Consider the following 17488-nt stretch of genomic DNA (forward strand, 5'->3'; position numbering starts at 1 on the left):
GCTGATGATTCCACTAGCAATTTATGTAGAACTTCAGATTTTGCAAATTGCCTTCTTTGTACTATTCCTAATTTAATGCACAGTGTCCCTGTCACTGAGAATAAAAGTATTTTTTTTTTTTGTGAGGAAGAAATTATTTTGAGAAATACAAATGAGAAAGGGTGACATAATGGAAAACACAAACACAAAAAGATCATTAAATATGTGAGCAGAATTCTTAACTTCCCTGTATTTTCACTGACTCCTTCAATACCTCTATAAAAAGTTTTCAGTACTCTGTACAATGTCAAAATGGAAATGGAAATATCATTACTGATGAATAGGTAACTTATAAAATTAAAAGTTAGATAATAAAGATCACCAATGAATTAATTTGAACTTTTTTTAAGATAAAATAATTTATATGAACTCAGATTAATGTAACAAGAAAGGGGAAAAATTATATTGGGTTCTGTTTAAAGATTTTAGATTCCATTAATAAATTAAACTCACTTATAGTAGCTTCTTTACATTAAGATTGTGTCTTGTAACAGTCTTCTTAAACACTTATCTCAAGCCTTGTAATTGGGTCTATTTTTGCCACAATCCTACAAAGTCACCCTAAGCTGTCACCCTAAGCTGGTTGTCACCACTCAACGGTTAAAAGAAGTTCTTTATAATTAAACTAATAAAAACCCAGACTTACAGTACTGGCAAAGAATACCATTAAGAGTGCAGGTCATTTCTGTAAAGATAATTGTTCTAGCCAAGACAGGGTTTGTGAATGCAACTAAGAATGGGAAAAGAAACAGTGTTAAAGAAGAAGAAAGTGCTTTTTAAAAAATTCATGATTCCATAAAGCCTCTAGATGTGAATAGATAGACCTGAGCATATTTATTTAGACTCAATGGGAAATCAAATCAGATGTGAATAGATAGACCTGAGCATATTTATTTAGACTCAATGGGAAATCAAATCAGCAAAAGCTTTGTTTTTATTTATGAGTAGACATTAGGACATAAGAATAGCAAATGACCAGATAAAGCTCAAGACCTCACCAATCTACCTTATGTTAGTGTGGTTTCTGTTAGTACTGATATATTGATGAAGGGGTTGTAAGAAATCAAGACAATTTGACATAAGTCCTAAAAAATGTTATTGGGGACGCACATGGGTGGGCTCAGTCGTGAAGCGTCTGACTCTTGATTTCAGTTCAGGTCATGATCTTAGGATTGTGAGATGAAGCCCTGCATTGGGCTTTGTGCTAGGCATGGAGCCTGCTTAAGATTCTCTCTCTCCCTCTTCCTTTGCCCCTTAAAAAATGTTACTGGGATTTGCCATTTTTGAATAGTTTTAGCATGTAATACATTATACAGGACCACATTATTATATTGTCATTGTATTTTTAATCATATTATATTTGGTTTGGTGCCCAGAAATCTTTGTGTACTTGGTTCTTGGCTAAGTATCATTGCTCTCAGAGTTGGCCTTCCATTTGGAATCAGGCTTCTGAGTGCCTTGCAGAAGATTCAAAGACAAGAAAGATGACTGAACTAGACACCTTCCTCCTACACAACAGGGTTCACCACAAACCACCAGGGTAATGGCACAGTCACCCATTGTCTTCAACGTTCATTTACAACTTATAATGCAATTCAAAAGTTCTAGAACACATTCCTCTCCACACTTGCAAATAACATTCTTCCATTTGACTGAAGTACACTAATTAGTAACTTTAACAAGTCTCCATCTCTTTACGTACCTCTACAACTTGGTGATAAGTGCATTGTATATACTGAACAAGTACTCTCGTTGCCATCAACTTAATAACCATGTGAACAAGGAGAATATAGTGGTGGGTGGGAGGTGGGGGAGCAGGTTTCCAAAGGTTATCCTAAAACAGTGAAACTTGTTCTCTTCAAGATAAAAATTATCGACATAAAAAATAAAAGCAAAGAACTGATCAGAACATCTTCTATGAAATTCAATAAAAAGGATTTGGAAAAAAGTTTGCTTTCTGTGTAATCCCCTACAAAATAACCTTTCTGTGTCAGCTTAAAAAATGTGAAAATACATTTCAAGATCCTGATAAAATTGTAACAAAGAATGATAATATACCATTGTCTATCATTGACATCAACTGCTGTATCTAAGGAGCAAATGCTGATTCTTATTATTTGATTTTCCAAGAAATCTCATGAAATATCTTGATGCAATCATGATAGAATCATAAACTTAAATTTATAGTTTCATCTCAAACAGATCATTGAACTTATCCTCACAGTAATTAAATTCCTTTCAGTTGTAGGAAGACATTTTGAAGATGAAGAAATTGAAGCATGGCAGATTAAATGATTTACTTATGCCCTACATTCATTGTAGATACAAAACCAAGAAATCATTACTTCTTTTTCCCAAAGTACTTTGGACCCTGAGTTCAAATCCCAGCTCTGGCACATAATAGTTACATATGATTAAGCAAGTTCCATGAGCCTGAGTCTCAGTTTCCTTATTTGTAAAATGGCAAGAATAATCCCTAATGTATAGACCTGTTTTAGGATTAAGCAGTACAATGTATATAAAGTGCTGAGACAGGGCCACATTGGTTATCAATAAATATTATTCTCAGGGCACCTGGGTGGCTCAGTGGGTTAAGCCTCTGCCTTCCGCTCAGGTCATGATCCCAGGGTCCTGGGATCGAGCCCCACAGTGAGCTCTCTGCTCAGCAGGGAGCCTGCTTCCTCCTCTCTCTCTCTCTGCCTGCCTCTCTGCCTACTTATGATCTCTCTTTCTCTGTCAAATAAATAAAGTCCTTAACAAATAAATAAATAAATGTTATTCTCTTACAACTTTATGGGGAACATGAACTCTGGCTTTTTGAACAGTATAAACTAAAAGAAAAAGGAAGAACTTCTTAAGCATTACAATGCTGAGAACTGGTCATTCAAATTGCCTTCTATGACATACAGTTCCAGTGAGTGCTGTAGACACTATGATGAATTGGAAAATGGGTTGTCCATGCTGAGACATAGAAAACATACCAATTGTTTGAAAATTGCTCGTTATCATAAGTTTAAATGAGAAATATTATTTAAGTATATGTTTTATTTCAAGGATGGAATTGTTTTGTTTTTTGCAGAGTCTCTGAAATAATGTTTTTTCAAATTAAAAAAGTATATATGTGATTGTAGAGAGAATATATTTTTTCCAGCTGTGAGAGAGAGGGAGCAAGGGAGGGCAGCGGGAAGGACTGTTGCCCCAAACAACTCCTCAGGCCCGTATTCATGACTTTAGAAAGAATATTATACTCGCAGTCACTCCCTACAACTCAGTCTTATAAGTCTGGGAGAAATCATGACTTTGGGAATCATTCTCAAGTTTAAAATTCTCAGATTCTAATGTAAAAATAAGACAGTGGACATACAAAGAAATGACTTAATATAAGCTAATAATTAGAATAGGAATATCCTTATTCCTAGAAAAACCTAGAATGTCAGTGTACTCTTTTGAGCGAAAACAAAAAACAAAAAACAAAAAACTTAGTTTGCTTCAACTAATCTTAATCTTGGTCCCTTTGCTTAAAGGTAAGTTATATTCTAGCTCTATCATAGTATGACAAAACACATTTGGTACACAATATATTTAAATATTAACTATCCAGACTATAGCTTGAAGACTGAACATTTTTATTCTAAGATAAATTCTGCCTATAATGAAGTTGAAACTAGATCTCCTATTATACAAACGTAGCCATTTTAAAAAAACCACACAACCAACAATGTGGTAGAGGGCTTATAGCAAAGCATGCAATGTATTTCATGTTTACAGTAATTAAAATTTATTTAAAATGTTTTATGGAGTACAAAATCATAATGCAAAGATTCTTGTAATCAACAGCAAGTTTAGAAAAGAATCCTAAAATGATATACAAATATGAAGCAGCCTAATTGATTTAATACTTAATAATTCATCTGTCAGTAGAAATCTTTTCATAATTAGCTTACATATTTTTTTCAAGCTCCATAACTGGCTCTTGTCTGCACTGAGACAAGTCTCATCTGAATTTTGTAAGTAAACAAGTTTATTAGCAAAATAATTTTTACAAACAGATATGTAACTGATACTTTTAATCCTCATTACAACTGATGTATTTCTTTATAATTGTAAAATGGCAACAGCAAATAAAGTATAATTTTTAGGTCATTTTCTGGAGATGCTGTTCCAGAGTGCCACTAATAGGCAACTATCCCTTTCTCATTTCTTTATGAACTACTATTCTCCAAACCTTAAAGCATAACAGTGAGGTAAATTTTTCTTCTCTCAAACCAGAATTTAGAACTGGCTCAAGTAGTTATGGGTGGGGAGCTAAAAAATTAATCTGATACAGCTAAATATCTCAGCCACTCTTTAAGCAAGCATTTGTTGTGCTGTGTAAATACTCATAAAATACCACATGCATCTGCAGTAGAAAAAGGAAGAGGGAGGGTAGGTATGTTTTAAAAAAAGAGAAAGAGGTCAAGAACAGGAACAAATGATAACTATGCCATTATTCCTCCAAGTTTCTTTGGTTCTAGCTTAATGGTATTATCTAGATGTGAAGATCAGATAATCCTGTCCTATGACCACATTATTAACCAATGATCTTGCCCACCATGTTGGATTCAAGCTAAAGCAAAGCAGCATCCAAGCAACTGAGATTATCAATAACTCTTGGCACTACTTCATTTCAGTGAGGTAGTCTTTCAATTTTAATAAAGTATAGAAAAGGGGAAAAATGAACCAGAAACAGAAACAAACCAGAGTGAGACCGAGAAATTTCCTAGGTGTATGCATGGTACTCTAGCGACATGACATTACTAGGTCACAACTGAAGGCTGAATAAACAGTCCTGACCGGGAAGTAATACACTATTTTTGGGAGAACACAAGATTAAAAAAAAAAAGAAAGAAAGAAAGAAAAAGAAAAAGAAAAAAAGATACAATCACAGGAAATTGCTTCATATAGCAATGTTTCACTTGGAGGATTAGAAGCAGAACTGTAGTAGTTGTCAAGAAGGAAGCCAACTCCCACAGAAAGGGTCAATAATACTTTTGATATTATAATAAAGAATGACTGCATCCTTGAGGCAAGGCCTTCTAAAGGTCAGACAAGCAATATTAAAGTTTTCCCCCCAAAGGGAAACTATACTGCCAATTTTATTTAATTATGTTGCCTAATAATAGTAACTTACGCTAACTAGCGATAAAATAAGTAATAAAACTGAAATGGGATAAATCCCTACGTAGTAAGGGCTCAGTTCAATGTGGGTCCTCAAGTGTCTTTCCAAAAATGTGGCAAAAATAACATCCCCCAAAATGGAAAGGTAAACATAACTTCCTATTACTGAGGAAGGGGGGCAAAAAGGCATTGAGCATATGGATTATTAAGCATCTAGATCTGCAATGCATTCCCAACCCTGGAGTTATGTTTAACAACAGCTTGTGTACAAATCACTATTTTTATGCTTTGCTAATGCAATATGCCATTTATTACATCCTGAAATTATTCAGTGACCTACTTCATTAATTAAGACATTTACAGAGATCTTTCCCTTTAGAACCAGACCACTGGCCAAAGGACTATTTCGGTTCCACCAGGTTGTATGATTATTTCTATTTTAAAGAATAGAACATTTTAAAAGAACGTGACAGGTCCAGAGTTTAATGTAAAGAGAAACAACATTTCTTCCCATTATTTAACCTTAGTCTTTTCGCTTAATTGCTATGAATCATAAGATTAATGATGGAAACCAGAAAATAAACGAATTAAAATTTTAAAGATGCTGGGACACGGTTCACTGCACCAGTATTCTTAGAGCAGTTTCACACAGAACAGTGTCAACCTTCAGAAGGGGGAAAGAAAAATGAGTAAATAAAACCTGTGGTTTATTCTTAATCAGAGACCTACATCGAATATACAGTCCGTGAGAAGGCGCAGTGCTGAAGATGTAGTAGTAGAGATGAGGAACCAAAAGGGGAAAATACTTTAACCTTCCAACCATAAATCAGCCCCTTCCTTCTACTATGACAAGTGCTCAGAGTTACTTGGAGAAATAAAGCACCTGGCTCTGAGATTGAGTACCCATAACTGAGAAAAACGACGTGAAGGCTTTGCGTGGTTAAAGGGAAGGAAATTTGCCCTGCTCAGGCATCTCCTCCCAATGCAGCAAATTTGGACATGAGCTATAGGCTGCAAACTGAGCTTGGAAATGGTGCAGGGGGAATGATGGAGGGAAGGGAAGATGAAGTTGCTAGTTCTGAGGCTGGATGGTTCTACCCAGAGCCTCAGAGGGAAGGGGTTAAAGGGATGCTCCTCATACCTTTCTTTTCCGTTCCATACGTTCCCTGGGGATTTTCCGTTGTTTTTTTCTCTCTCTCTCAAGGTTTTTTTCCTTTTCATCCAGTTCGGCCTCTCGAACTTTTTTAATAGAAGCAGCAGCGTGAGCCATTTTGCAGAGAAAATCAGCAGAAGCAGTTACCGCAGCTCGGTTTCCACTCTCCAGCAAGCCAGGTGATTTTAGAGCTAGATGGAGATGTGATTTTGCCCACCAGGGCAATGGCTGGCAGCCAGAGCACTCACGAAATAATCCACTCCGCCCCCGAGCTAGGTCATAATCTTGCTCCAGCCTCTGCAGCACCCATAATTCACCAGAACGTGCCAAGGTCCCAGGCCAAGCCCCCCAGCAGCGCCCACCTGCACACACACAGGCATAGGTGTGCACCCACACTCGGAAGTGGTCCCCGGGGAAGGCGGAGCACTAGACTCGGAGCTCTTGAGCAGTAGGGTGGCCGCAAGTGCCGGCAAGCATCCTACTAGTTGAAAAAGCCTTCCTTAGACACACATCACCAATTGGAACAGTCTTTGGGGACTCCTCCAGACAGTCTGTGTCTTCCGACTGGAGCCAGGAAGAGGCCACCTCTGAGGAACTGCTGGGGGTGGGGGTGCAGTTTACTGCCGCTTCCAACCACACCTCTATGCAGGGTGAGAAGAAAATGGTGCAGTCTCACTCAATGACTCGCTGCTGCTGCTGGTGCTGGTGCTGCTGCTGCTGTTGCTACGGCAGCTCCGCTGTAGCACATGACAGGAATTCCTGCCTTTTAAATCCCGGCCCTTCCCTCCTCCAAGGTTCATTTCAAGAAAAGAACCAACGCCGTTTTGGGAGAGGACAAGCACGGTTGGAGTTACTTGCCCCCGCTAGAGACGTACACGGGTGAGCAGTCTGGGAAGGGCTGGAAGTAGCCTGGTGCAGCACCGTGTCATTTACAGACCCACGTGAGGCTGCATTAGGGAGCTGCATTAAGCCTGGAGTCGAAAGGAGCTGTCAGTGAGCACAGAGCATAATCTGGGCTCAGCCAGGTTATCCCAGGAGAGAGAGGGGGCCCCTCCAAAGAGGCAGAGGCTGAGAAGGGTAGAGGGGAAGTGGGCGACACCTAAGACCACTTTCCCTCATTTGAAGAGGCGCAGGGGTACTCGTTATTTAGTTACCAAAGGCTTTTGTTAAACACCAAATTCACAGTAAGTAATGTGATGAAGTAAAGTGGGATTAATATCTCTAGAGGTTCCTGTTTATATACCCAAAAGAGAGGCACCGTGAGGGAAGATACAACTTGGTAACTCAGAATGAACCCAGCACTTCATCTGATCCAGAAGTCAGTCAAGAAAGAAAAGAACTGCAGTGGCATGGACCAGCCTGCATGGGCACGGCGATGGTTCACAGGTCAGGTAACTTCCAGCCAGCACAACTATTTAGTTTCTTACATACAGGAAGTATAACCCTCTCTGGTTTAAACAGCTGAGAATTCATCTCCTTTAAAAAAAAAATTTAAAAATCTATCTATCTATCTGTCTATATCTATATAGATAGATATCAGGGGCACTTTGGTGGCTCAGTCGGTTAAGCATCTGCCTTCAGCTCAGGTTGTCATCCCTGGGTCTGCGGATGGAGCCCCGTATCAGGCCCCTTGCTTGGCGGGGAGTCTGCTTCTCCCTTTCCCTTTCCTTCTGACTGCCGGGCCCCCTGCTTATGCTTTCTCTCTCTCACTCTCTGTTAAACAATAAATAAAATCTTTAAAAAAAAAAAAAATCAGCTTCTATTAACTCCCCAGTCTGGAAAATCTTGTACATTTTTGCAAGGAAACACACATAGACATTTAAGCTTCCTGGGCAGATAATATGTGGATTTGGGGAGGATTCCTATATGTTCTTAACCAGGTGAGTCATTGACTGCCCCTTGATATAATTGAAACACTTTCTTCTCTGAGGTGCTTGAAGATAATCAGCGGTGATGGTGTCAAAGCAGTCATTAAGAATGAAGGTGGTGGGACGCCTGGGTGGCTCAGTTGGTTGGGCAGCTGCCTTCGGCTCGGGTCATGGTCCCAGGGTCCTGGGATCGAGTCCCGCATCGGGCTCCTTGCTCGGCGGAGAGCCTGCTTCTCCCTCTGCCTCTGCCTGCCTCTCTGTCTGCCTGTGCTCGCTCGCTCTCTCTGTCTCTGACAAATAAATAAAATCTTAAAAAAAAAAAAAAAAGAATGAAGGTGGTTCAGGGAAAGCAGTGAGCCTGGAGCACAGGGTGTTCTTAACACCATCTGGCATTTTTTCTTCTTCTAAATACTTTTTAAAAATGTTTACAACTAAGCTAATCTTTTTTGATTCATGGATGTCCTTTTAATTTAAAAACATGTGTCCCAACAAAAATGTGGCTGAGCCACAGACATAAAGTGGTTTCCCTGTTAGTGAGGGTGACTCTTTTGGGCTTCTTTTGGGACAATGCCCTTCCCCAGTCCCATTAGAACCTCTTCATTCTATATCACAATATATTCTCCCCTCTGTAGATTTCCCAAAAGAAAGATGGAAAATCACAAGTACAACTAGAGAAGAAAGTGGGGAGTACCTGTTGTAAAAACAAAACAAACAAACAAACAAAAAGTACAAAGAAACAACAGCAAAAAACACACAAAAACCAAAAACCCACATTTATTTCATTAGCCTTTAATGAGCTCAACAGACCTACTTATAAAATTGAAGAGTAAAAATTGAATTATGTTGTTTTCTAATGCCAGGGAAATTATACATTTTTAAAACTTTAATCTGATAACAACATGAAGTTTGTAGGCAGAATTAATAGTCTTACTCCTCTAGATTCCCTCCCCCCCTTTTTTAAGATTTTATTTATTTATTTGACAGAGAGAGACACAGGCAATACAAGCAGGAGGAGTGGGAGAGGGAGAAGCAGGTTTCCTGCTGAGCAGGGAGCCCAATGTGGGGCTCTATCCCAAGACCCTGAGATCATGACCTGAGCCAAAGGCAGAAGCTTAAGGACTGAGCCACCCAGAGGCCCCTCTTTCTTCTTCTTCTTTTTTTTTTTCTTTCTTTTAGTAAACTCTATACCCAACTTGGGGCTCAAGCTCAGGACCCTGAGATCAAGAGTTGCATGCTCTAAGGGCTGACCCAGCCAAACGCCCCTCCTTCCCTTTTTCTACAACAGTGTTTGATGGCTCTTTCGTTACTTTGTCTCTTGAAGAATAGGTAATGAATCAGGTGTTACTTTCTTAGGTGTTGGTTTGACTGACACAAATATATCAAAAAGCACCTGATTGCTAAAGCTTTGAACACAATAACTATACTACTTCGCTTACACATTCTTATTATAACTTTAGATGCAATGCAAAGAAGCAAAGTCACTGTGTTTTTACAGTTAAGGACTAGAAGGCAAATAACTTGATAGCTTTCCCAGGACAGTTTGCAGTGGCAGGAGGGTCAAATTTAAGTACTCTGAAATCAGCCCACCTCAGGAGAAGGGGCCCGCTCAAAAAGCCCCACCGCGGACTCTACTACTCATATCACAAGGCAGAAATCTCAGACTAGTATGAATATTTTCAAATAAAAATAAAACAAACCTCTCTTAGTGGGCAGCGTTCCATTTATCTTTTCCCCCATCATAGAACACACTGCCTCAACATGAGATGGACGGCAGCACAGAATCCTCTTTGGAGCACCAGGCACATTAGATATTCCCACGCAGTGTTGTCTCTCTACGACTAGCTCACTCAATAGTGAGCCGTCGAGAATATGATTTTTAAAAACCACACCTTCTTGTATATTTGTGTTGCTCAAACTTTCCTATGACTCCTATTTGATTGGAAAAGAAATCAGTGTCGGTCTTTCTGAGGGAAGAGAGCAGGGCACACTCACCAGCTGACCTCTGCACAGACAGGGCACCAGGTTCCAGTCCCAGGAGCTCCCAGCCATATAAAGGACGTGCGCACCACATTAAAGGAATCTTCCCGTTAAGCTTCCCGCAGAGATAGAATACTGGCTGAATTTTAAACTTGTAACAAAAGCTGCTTCCTTCCACAAAGCCTCTTGGCCATCAATGGGACAAGCCTGTGTCTGCCTTCAAAGTGAAGAACACAGTGTCGTTTACATTTAAACTTGAGAGCCAGCCTAGATAGATTGCCCTTCAGAGAGGACATGCTTCATTTGAAAGACAGGAGAGAAAGTGGCCATTTGCTGTCCTCAGTGTCCAGCACTCCATTGATCAGGATCCAAAGAAAATCCTCCGCAGACATTAGGCATCAGTCAGGGCATCGTTCAATAACAACTGAACTAGCCATATGCAACTTAATCCCCCTTATCTCTCCCAGCTCACCCAGAAGCAGCTATGCAATTAAACAGCATATATTGTCACTCTACCACAAATGGAGTGTGGGTGGTAAGTGGGAAAAGAAGCAGATGCACCCCAAAGACAGTTAAAGCATCACCTAATCGGGGGGGGGGGGGGAAGGTTCTGCTCACTTGAGCTATGAGCCTAGAGTTCACTCTCTTCAAGTTCAACGGTGTTTATCTAAATTTAAAGATTCATGTGTGTTGAGACTCTTGAATGGTCAGGGCAAAGTAAAGCAAACGGAACCAATGACAGCATTGATACCTCACTCCCACTTTGTTTTACCTGAAGCCAAATACAAAGGCTGATATGACAACACAAAATTAATAAAGCAGAGTTTGCTAATACTAGTCTCTCTCAATAACAGTTTCTGCAAGAAGGGGATTTGATTAAAATTAGAATATCCAAATGGCCTAGTTCTTCTACTTCTTCCTGAGGAATGGAAGCAAGGATACCCCAGTTCCAAGTCAAAATAAATGGATTCTACAGTTGAAGATGAGGATGCAGAAGCGGTCTCAGGACCCCCATCTTCCAAGCTCTGGAACAAGCTCTTAATACTTCTGATGTTTCATAGAAAATTTCCAACTAAGGGTGCTTGGGGTGGCTCCATTGGTTAGGCTGCTTCCTTCAGCTCAAGTCCCTGGATCGAGCCCTGAGGCAGGCTCTCTGCTCAGCCAGGAGTCTGCTTCTCCTTCTGCCCACCCCACCCCCCAACACTGCTCCTGCTTTCTCTCTCACTCTCAAATAGATAAAATCTTGAAAGAAAGAAAGAAAGAAAGAAAGAAAGAAAGAAAGAAAGAAAGAAAGAAAGAAAGAAAGAAAGGAGGGAGGAAGGAAGGAACTTTCTAGCTAATAACAAGGGTACCGAAGAAGTGAAAAGATTCCCTTTGGAGATCCCTTTACATAAAGAAGAGAAAGCCACACAAGTGAAGATCATAAATAGTTAGCATTTTGTCACCATGGACTGCTGCCCTATGACTCTGAGAATGGTCAGGGGATTACCAGCAGCAGCCACATCTCCAGTGAGCAGAGGGAAGGAAAAGGCACAGAGAAAGGAAAATCCAAAAAGCCACAGTTCATAAGGATAAGAGAGTGACAGCCTATGTCTCCCTGCCCCTATCCCCAGCTCCATTCAGTCATCCCCAAAGTGAAGCCCAGGTGACCAAAAATGAATATGCATTAGCCTAGCCTGTGTGAACTGGAGTCAGCCTGTGTAGATGGGCTTGGATTTACTCATTGTGAAAAACTCGTCTGACAGAAAAATCCCTTCATTGAGGCTTCTTAATCAAATTTACTTTCTCTGTGCTTACTTTAACCGGAAGTAAAGAAGTAACTTCATTCAGAAATTGGAAAAGATTTACAAGGCTAAAATCTGTCTTCCTTTTAACTTACTATATATTATCTTAGATTGAAAGCCTGGCAATTAATATTTGCCTTTTAAAGATACTTCGTTTAAATTAAAATTTTTCTCATGGTCACCTCTTCACCACAGGCATCTATCTCTGGTGCCCCCTTCTAATCAAAACAGTAATTGAGGGCCTAACGTGAGCCAGTCGAGAAGCATTGGGGATCCACTAGTGGAAATGATAAAGTCTTAAAAATCCAGCTGTTTTAAGTGAATTATTTTCAGACTTCCTACAACATCAGAGTCACTGTGTACAATCTACAGTGACTATAACTACAGATATTCAGATCTCAAATAGAAAGCTGCTTCTCAATCTTCAAATGCTTGGCCTCAAGTTTTAAACCATTTCTGCATATCTTTAAATATCTTCTCAGGGCTGGTTTCTTCTCATAAATAAACTTCTGTTCTGAAAAACATACTGATCTCGGCCTAACGCCTCCTGAGAATTTACTGTTGTGGTTTAAAAGACGTATAACTTGCATTTTGAGTTTGTACGAACTATGGGCATATTTCTTAGCCCTTTTATTTTGGTCAAATAAAAAGCACTAAATTGTGGTTAAGATGTAAGCCTGTTTGTCCTGAAGATCTCTGAAGACAAGATTTGTGTGCCTTTTATCCATAAAGAAATTTTTCTTTTTATTTTAAGAATTGTATTTTTACTGAGGAATTACAGGCTAGTAGTTTTAGCATCTCAAAAGAAATAACCTTATTGGTAATGGAGAGAGAAGTGAGATCAATGCTTGAAACTTTCACATTTGCATAATGTGAATTAGAAGTGCTATTGGGGTAGTGTGATAGACCCTGTTTTAATTAATTATTTACAAAAGGCAAAGATTCATTTTTCTTGATGGAGAAAAAACTATTTTCTAATGGTTACCTGTTAATGTATTTATTTTATTTATTTATTTATTTTTGTTTAAATTCAAGTTAGTTAACATTCAGGGCAGCACTGGCTTCAGGAGCAGAAGCCAGTGATCATCACCCACATATAACACCCAGTGCTCATCCCAACAAGTGCCCTCCTTCATGCCCATCACCCATTTAGCCCAGCCCCCACCCACCTCCCATCCAGCAACCCTCAGTTTGTTCTCTATAGTTAAAAGTTTCTTATGGTTTGCCTTCCTCTCTGTTTAATATTATTTTCTCTTCCCTTCCCCTATGTTCATTTGTTTGGTTTCTTAAAGTCCACATATGAGTGAAATCCTATGGTATTGAGACAAAGCTATTTTTAATTGTTATCGTTTATGTGACTCCAAATTTAAGCCATGTGTCTCTTAAATTTTTGTGAAATAATTTATATTTGCATATAAGGTGGTAAGACTTGAAAGCTAGTAAATGTGGGTTTTAAATGATTGGGCTATTAATTCCTATAGTTTTTATGGACCATGGATTATAGCTTTCTTACTCAGCATTCCCAGCCAGTATATTAATAGCAAAAATATCTCATTATTTTTCAAAATTAACAATAGAAAGATGGCAAAATGCAAGCTTAGAATATATTCAAAGCTGAAGAAGAGCAATAAAATCAGTCACAGATGTTTCAGATCTCTAGTTTTCCAACCCAGTACCCTTATCATTAAAACATGGCCATAAACACTTTTGGCAATTCCTACAATCAATTCTATACCCAGGAGAGTTTTTGTGCAGTGGATACAGCAATAAATATAAAAAACTTAAAAAAATATGTTGTTCCAATAGCACAACCATTCAAAAAACAATCCCCCTTGTAGCTGGACTCTTGGTACCAGAAAACTGAAGTGCTGAAAAGTACTCTTGTTGTATCCATGGGTGGTTAGTAATTTTTATGATGGCATAAACATCTGGATTATTACCGCTTCCGGATGCCACCACATTTAGTTAACTATCTCCCCACCCTCCCAGCATATATACTGATACAGGAAGAGTTCCCATGCACCATTTTCATTTCTTCACCAACAGATATAAGCTATACCTTTTATTGCAACCCTTGTTTAATTGACCTATAAATAAAATCTGTTGCTAGGCAGTCAATGTTTCTTGCTTTAGGCATGACCAGCACTTTTCATTTTATACCTACTCATGCAAAGTCATAGTCCATAAATATGGAAACCAAAGCATAAAATTCAATCAAACTTTCTCTGGAACCACATTTTCAAAGGTAAGGCAGAATCAAACCTTGGTGACATGGTATTTCTATCACCTCTAAATCAAATCAATTACTAAAAGAGGAAGCATCTACCTATACAGCATATGTTTCCAGCAAATAGAAGCCAGGTCATTCAGACCAACCCTCCCACTGAAACAAGCTAGGAATGCTGGATACAATATAATAACTTCTTAAAAGCAACAACTAGCTGACATGATAATAAGGGATTTCTGAAGGAAAATGGAACCACTGAGAGATAAACAAGCAGAGAATTTGCTTTTTATTCCTGAGTGTATTTTCCTAGAAAATGTGAACTTTCATTTTGAAAACATCCTAAGCAAGGGGGCAGAAATCAAAGGCCAGTGTCTATATAAGGTGTGAGCCTCCTTCTAATTACCTCATACCTCAAAAATCTAAACTCTTGAGCTACAGGTAGAATAATAAATAACCAGTGCTCTAGCATATTTACAATCTGGGTTTCATTGCCTGGAGTTATAACAAAACTCAAGCCTTAAACTTAGTTTAGGGTGATCTCCAAATTATTTTTAACCAAGAGACTACAGTAAATACATATCTTCTGTGAAGGAGTGACCTTCATCCTTGGCCTCAGATTATTTTCATAAATAATTTTCCAAGTACAGTGACCAGCAAAAATTCAAAACAACCTAGCATACAGCAGAAACAACAAAACAGAGAAACAGACCCATAAAGATTTCAAATAATAGAACTATGTACGGACAAGCCACTGACAAAAAAGAGATTAGCTATGAAAATAAACAAACAAACCAACAATCTGGTTTCTCCAATGTAGCATCACTTGGCTGGGAAGTTAAGTAATCTAAATTCATTGATTCAAGGTTATTTAACTTTTTTTTTTTCTCTAACTCTCCACCAAGCTATACTAATTTGCCTAAGAACAGACAATAATAAATGTTAGGTAAATGAGCATTTAGAGCATCAAATAAATTGTAGGAACAATATGTACTATAGGACTATAGTGTTACAGGACTTCAGAAGCTATATTTTTTCTTTTTTAAAAAATTTTTTTAATTTATTTTTTTAAAGTATTTGTTGAGCTTTTTATTTTTTTTAAAGATTTTTATTTATTTATTTGACAGAGAGAGATCACAAGTAGGCAGAGAGGCAGGCAGAGAGAGAGGGGGAAGCAGGCTCCCTGCTGAGCAGAGAGCCCAACATGGCGTTCGATCCCAGGACCCTGGGACCATGACCTGAGCCGAAGGCAGAGGCTTAACCCACTGAGCCACCCAGGTGCCCCAAGAAGCTATATTTTTTAATAGAAAGTTTTGATAATGAATAAATCTTAAGAGAAAATTGCATCCCTAAACATTTGAGAATACAAAAAAGTCACCAAAATCTGACAAATTGGATGCATGAAAAAATACAATAGATTATATTTCACATGTTGAAAATTTTATATGAAAACAAACTTGATGGTTTATGTAGAAACTTCAGCCAATATTTAACCTAATTAATTTAGTAAGATAAAAACATCTTTAGTTTTTACTGTTTCAAGTCCTGTGATACACAGCTCTCAGTGTCTTCACAGAAAGCAAATTAACCTTTTCTTTCCCCATTTCTGGAAAGACACAGAAGTTCTTAACCTTTACTTAACAATGTCTCCATTCCCTCTATAAACACTGAGTGATGCCCACTGCATATTAAAAGTTTGTAGTTTACAGCATTACCAGCAAGAGCCAAATACAGAAAGAGCCCAAATGTTCATCAGCGGATGATTGGATAAAGATGTGGTATACACCACACACATAAACACACACATACAGAGGAATATTACTCAGCCATTAAAAAAAGAATGAAATCTTGCCATTTGCAATAATGTGGATGGAGCTAGGGTATATTACACTAAGTAAAATGAGCCAGTCAGAGAAAGACAAATACCATGTGCTTTCATTCACAGGTGGCATTTAAGAAACAAACAGATAAACAGAGAGGAAGGGAAGGAAATGTAAAATTAGATGAAAACAGAGGGGAAAGCAAACCATAAGGGACTCTATAGTTAAGAGAACAAACAGAAGGTTGCTGGAGGTGAGGTGGGTAGAGCGCTGGGCTAAATGTGTGATGGGCATTAAGGAGGGCACTTGTGATGGGCACTGGGTGATATAGTAATGATTCATATAGTAATGAATCACTAAAATTCGACTCCTGAAACCAAAGTACACTATATGTTAACTAACTAGAATTTAAATAAAAAGTTGAAAGAAGAAGAAAAAAGAAAGAAGGAAGGAAGGAAGGAAGAAAGAGGGAGGAAGAAAGAAATGAAGAAAGCAAACAAGAAAGAGCTGAGAAAAAAAAAAAAAAAAAGCTTAGTGCTTACTAGCTATTCTATACTATGTGTGCATACTTCTCCCTCCACAAAATTTTATATTTACCAAGAGCCACATATGTTTACTACCAACCTTTTTATCCCAGTTTATTTGTTATTACAATAACATAATTTAAATAGGTCTCCCTACTATCTAATAAAATATGGGTGCAGCAAAGCTCTTGTTTTAAGAAAATTAATATGAATGCTTTGCAAGGACTTGATAAAGATGAATCCCTGACAAATACCACTGCTGAATTAGGAATATGGCCATACAAGTGTAAAGGATTGGGGAGGAGGCTTTGGGAACCTCTAGAAATTCCACAATCAGATTGGTTTGCAAGTGTCTTTCAATTCTGACTCCCATTAAAAAACAGCAAACTAGAAAGTACAGATAATACCTACCAGTACATACCATTTACTCAAAAAAGACAAAGCGAAACCCCACATGGTAGAAAACTCTTAAACAAAAGGTAATCATCCTACATTAAATCATTGGTAAAAGAATTCCAATCTACATGCTTCAAGTTAAAATAAAACATTTAAAGGATGTATGTATCATTGTTCATGATTCTTTATTTTAACTATCTCTTTTTTAAAGCCTACCTTTTTTATTTCCTATAAGCACATTACTAATATTAAATACTAAATAAGCCAACTAAGAGTTGTTCACTGAAGGTTTTGATTTAATGTTTTACATATTCAGAATTAGTACACTAAGGCACGAGCTGAGACTTCAATGACTTCCTGTTAGGGGCTAAAGGTAGATATTCTGAAGCAGTATTCATCACTTTATATTCTATTTAACCATCTTTTTTTAGTACGAGTCTAAAAATCAGTGAACATGGGTTTTGGTCTGAATGTTTGTGTCCCTCCTACAAAATTCATACTTTGAAATCCTAATGCAAAATGTGCTGATATTAGTAGGGAGGTCCT

At 38.2% G+C, this 17488-nt stretch overlaps 1 protein-coding gene and 1 pseudogene across 18 annotated transcripts in view; one reads left to right on the forward strand and one right to left on the reverse strand.

Annotated features, from left to right (window-relative positions):
• ANK2 (ankyrin 2) overlaps positions 1–17488 on the reverse strand; it is a 330750-nt gene that overhangs the window by 253370 nt on the left and 59892 nt on the right. Inside the window, exon 1 of one of the 18 annotated variants that reach the window (XM_059170270.1) lies at positions 6338–7070. The exons of 11 other annotated variants lie outside the window; for them this stretch is intronic. In XM_059170270.1, the coding sequence (XP_059026253.1) occupies positions 6338–6466 (129 nt within the window). In that variant the 5' untranslated portion in view covers positions 6467–7070. Of the gene's footprint in view, positions 1–6337; positions 7071–17488 lie in introns of those variants that run through there. 6 more of the 18 variants (XM_059170365.1, XM_059170364.1, XM_059170394.1 and 3 more) reach the window with 6 other exon arrangements.
• Positions 7639–17488, forward strand: part of LOC131818660 (peptidyl-prolyl cis-trans isomerase A-like) — a 28615-nt pseudogene continuing 18765 nt past the window's right edge.

Source organism: Mustela lutreola, chromosome 1 (assembly GCF_030435805.1).
Source record: "Mustela lutreola isolate mMusLut2 chromosome 1, mMusLut2.pri, whole genome shotgun sequence".
Taxonomy (NCBI): Eukaryota; Metazoa; Chordata; class Mammalia; order Carnivora; family Mustelidae; genus Mustela; species Mustela lutreola.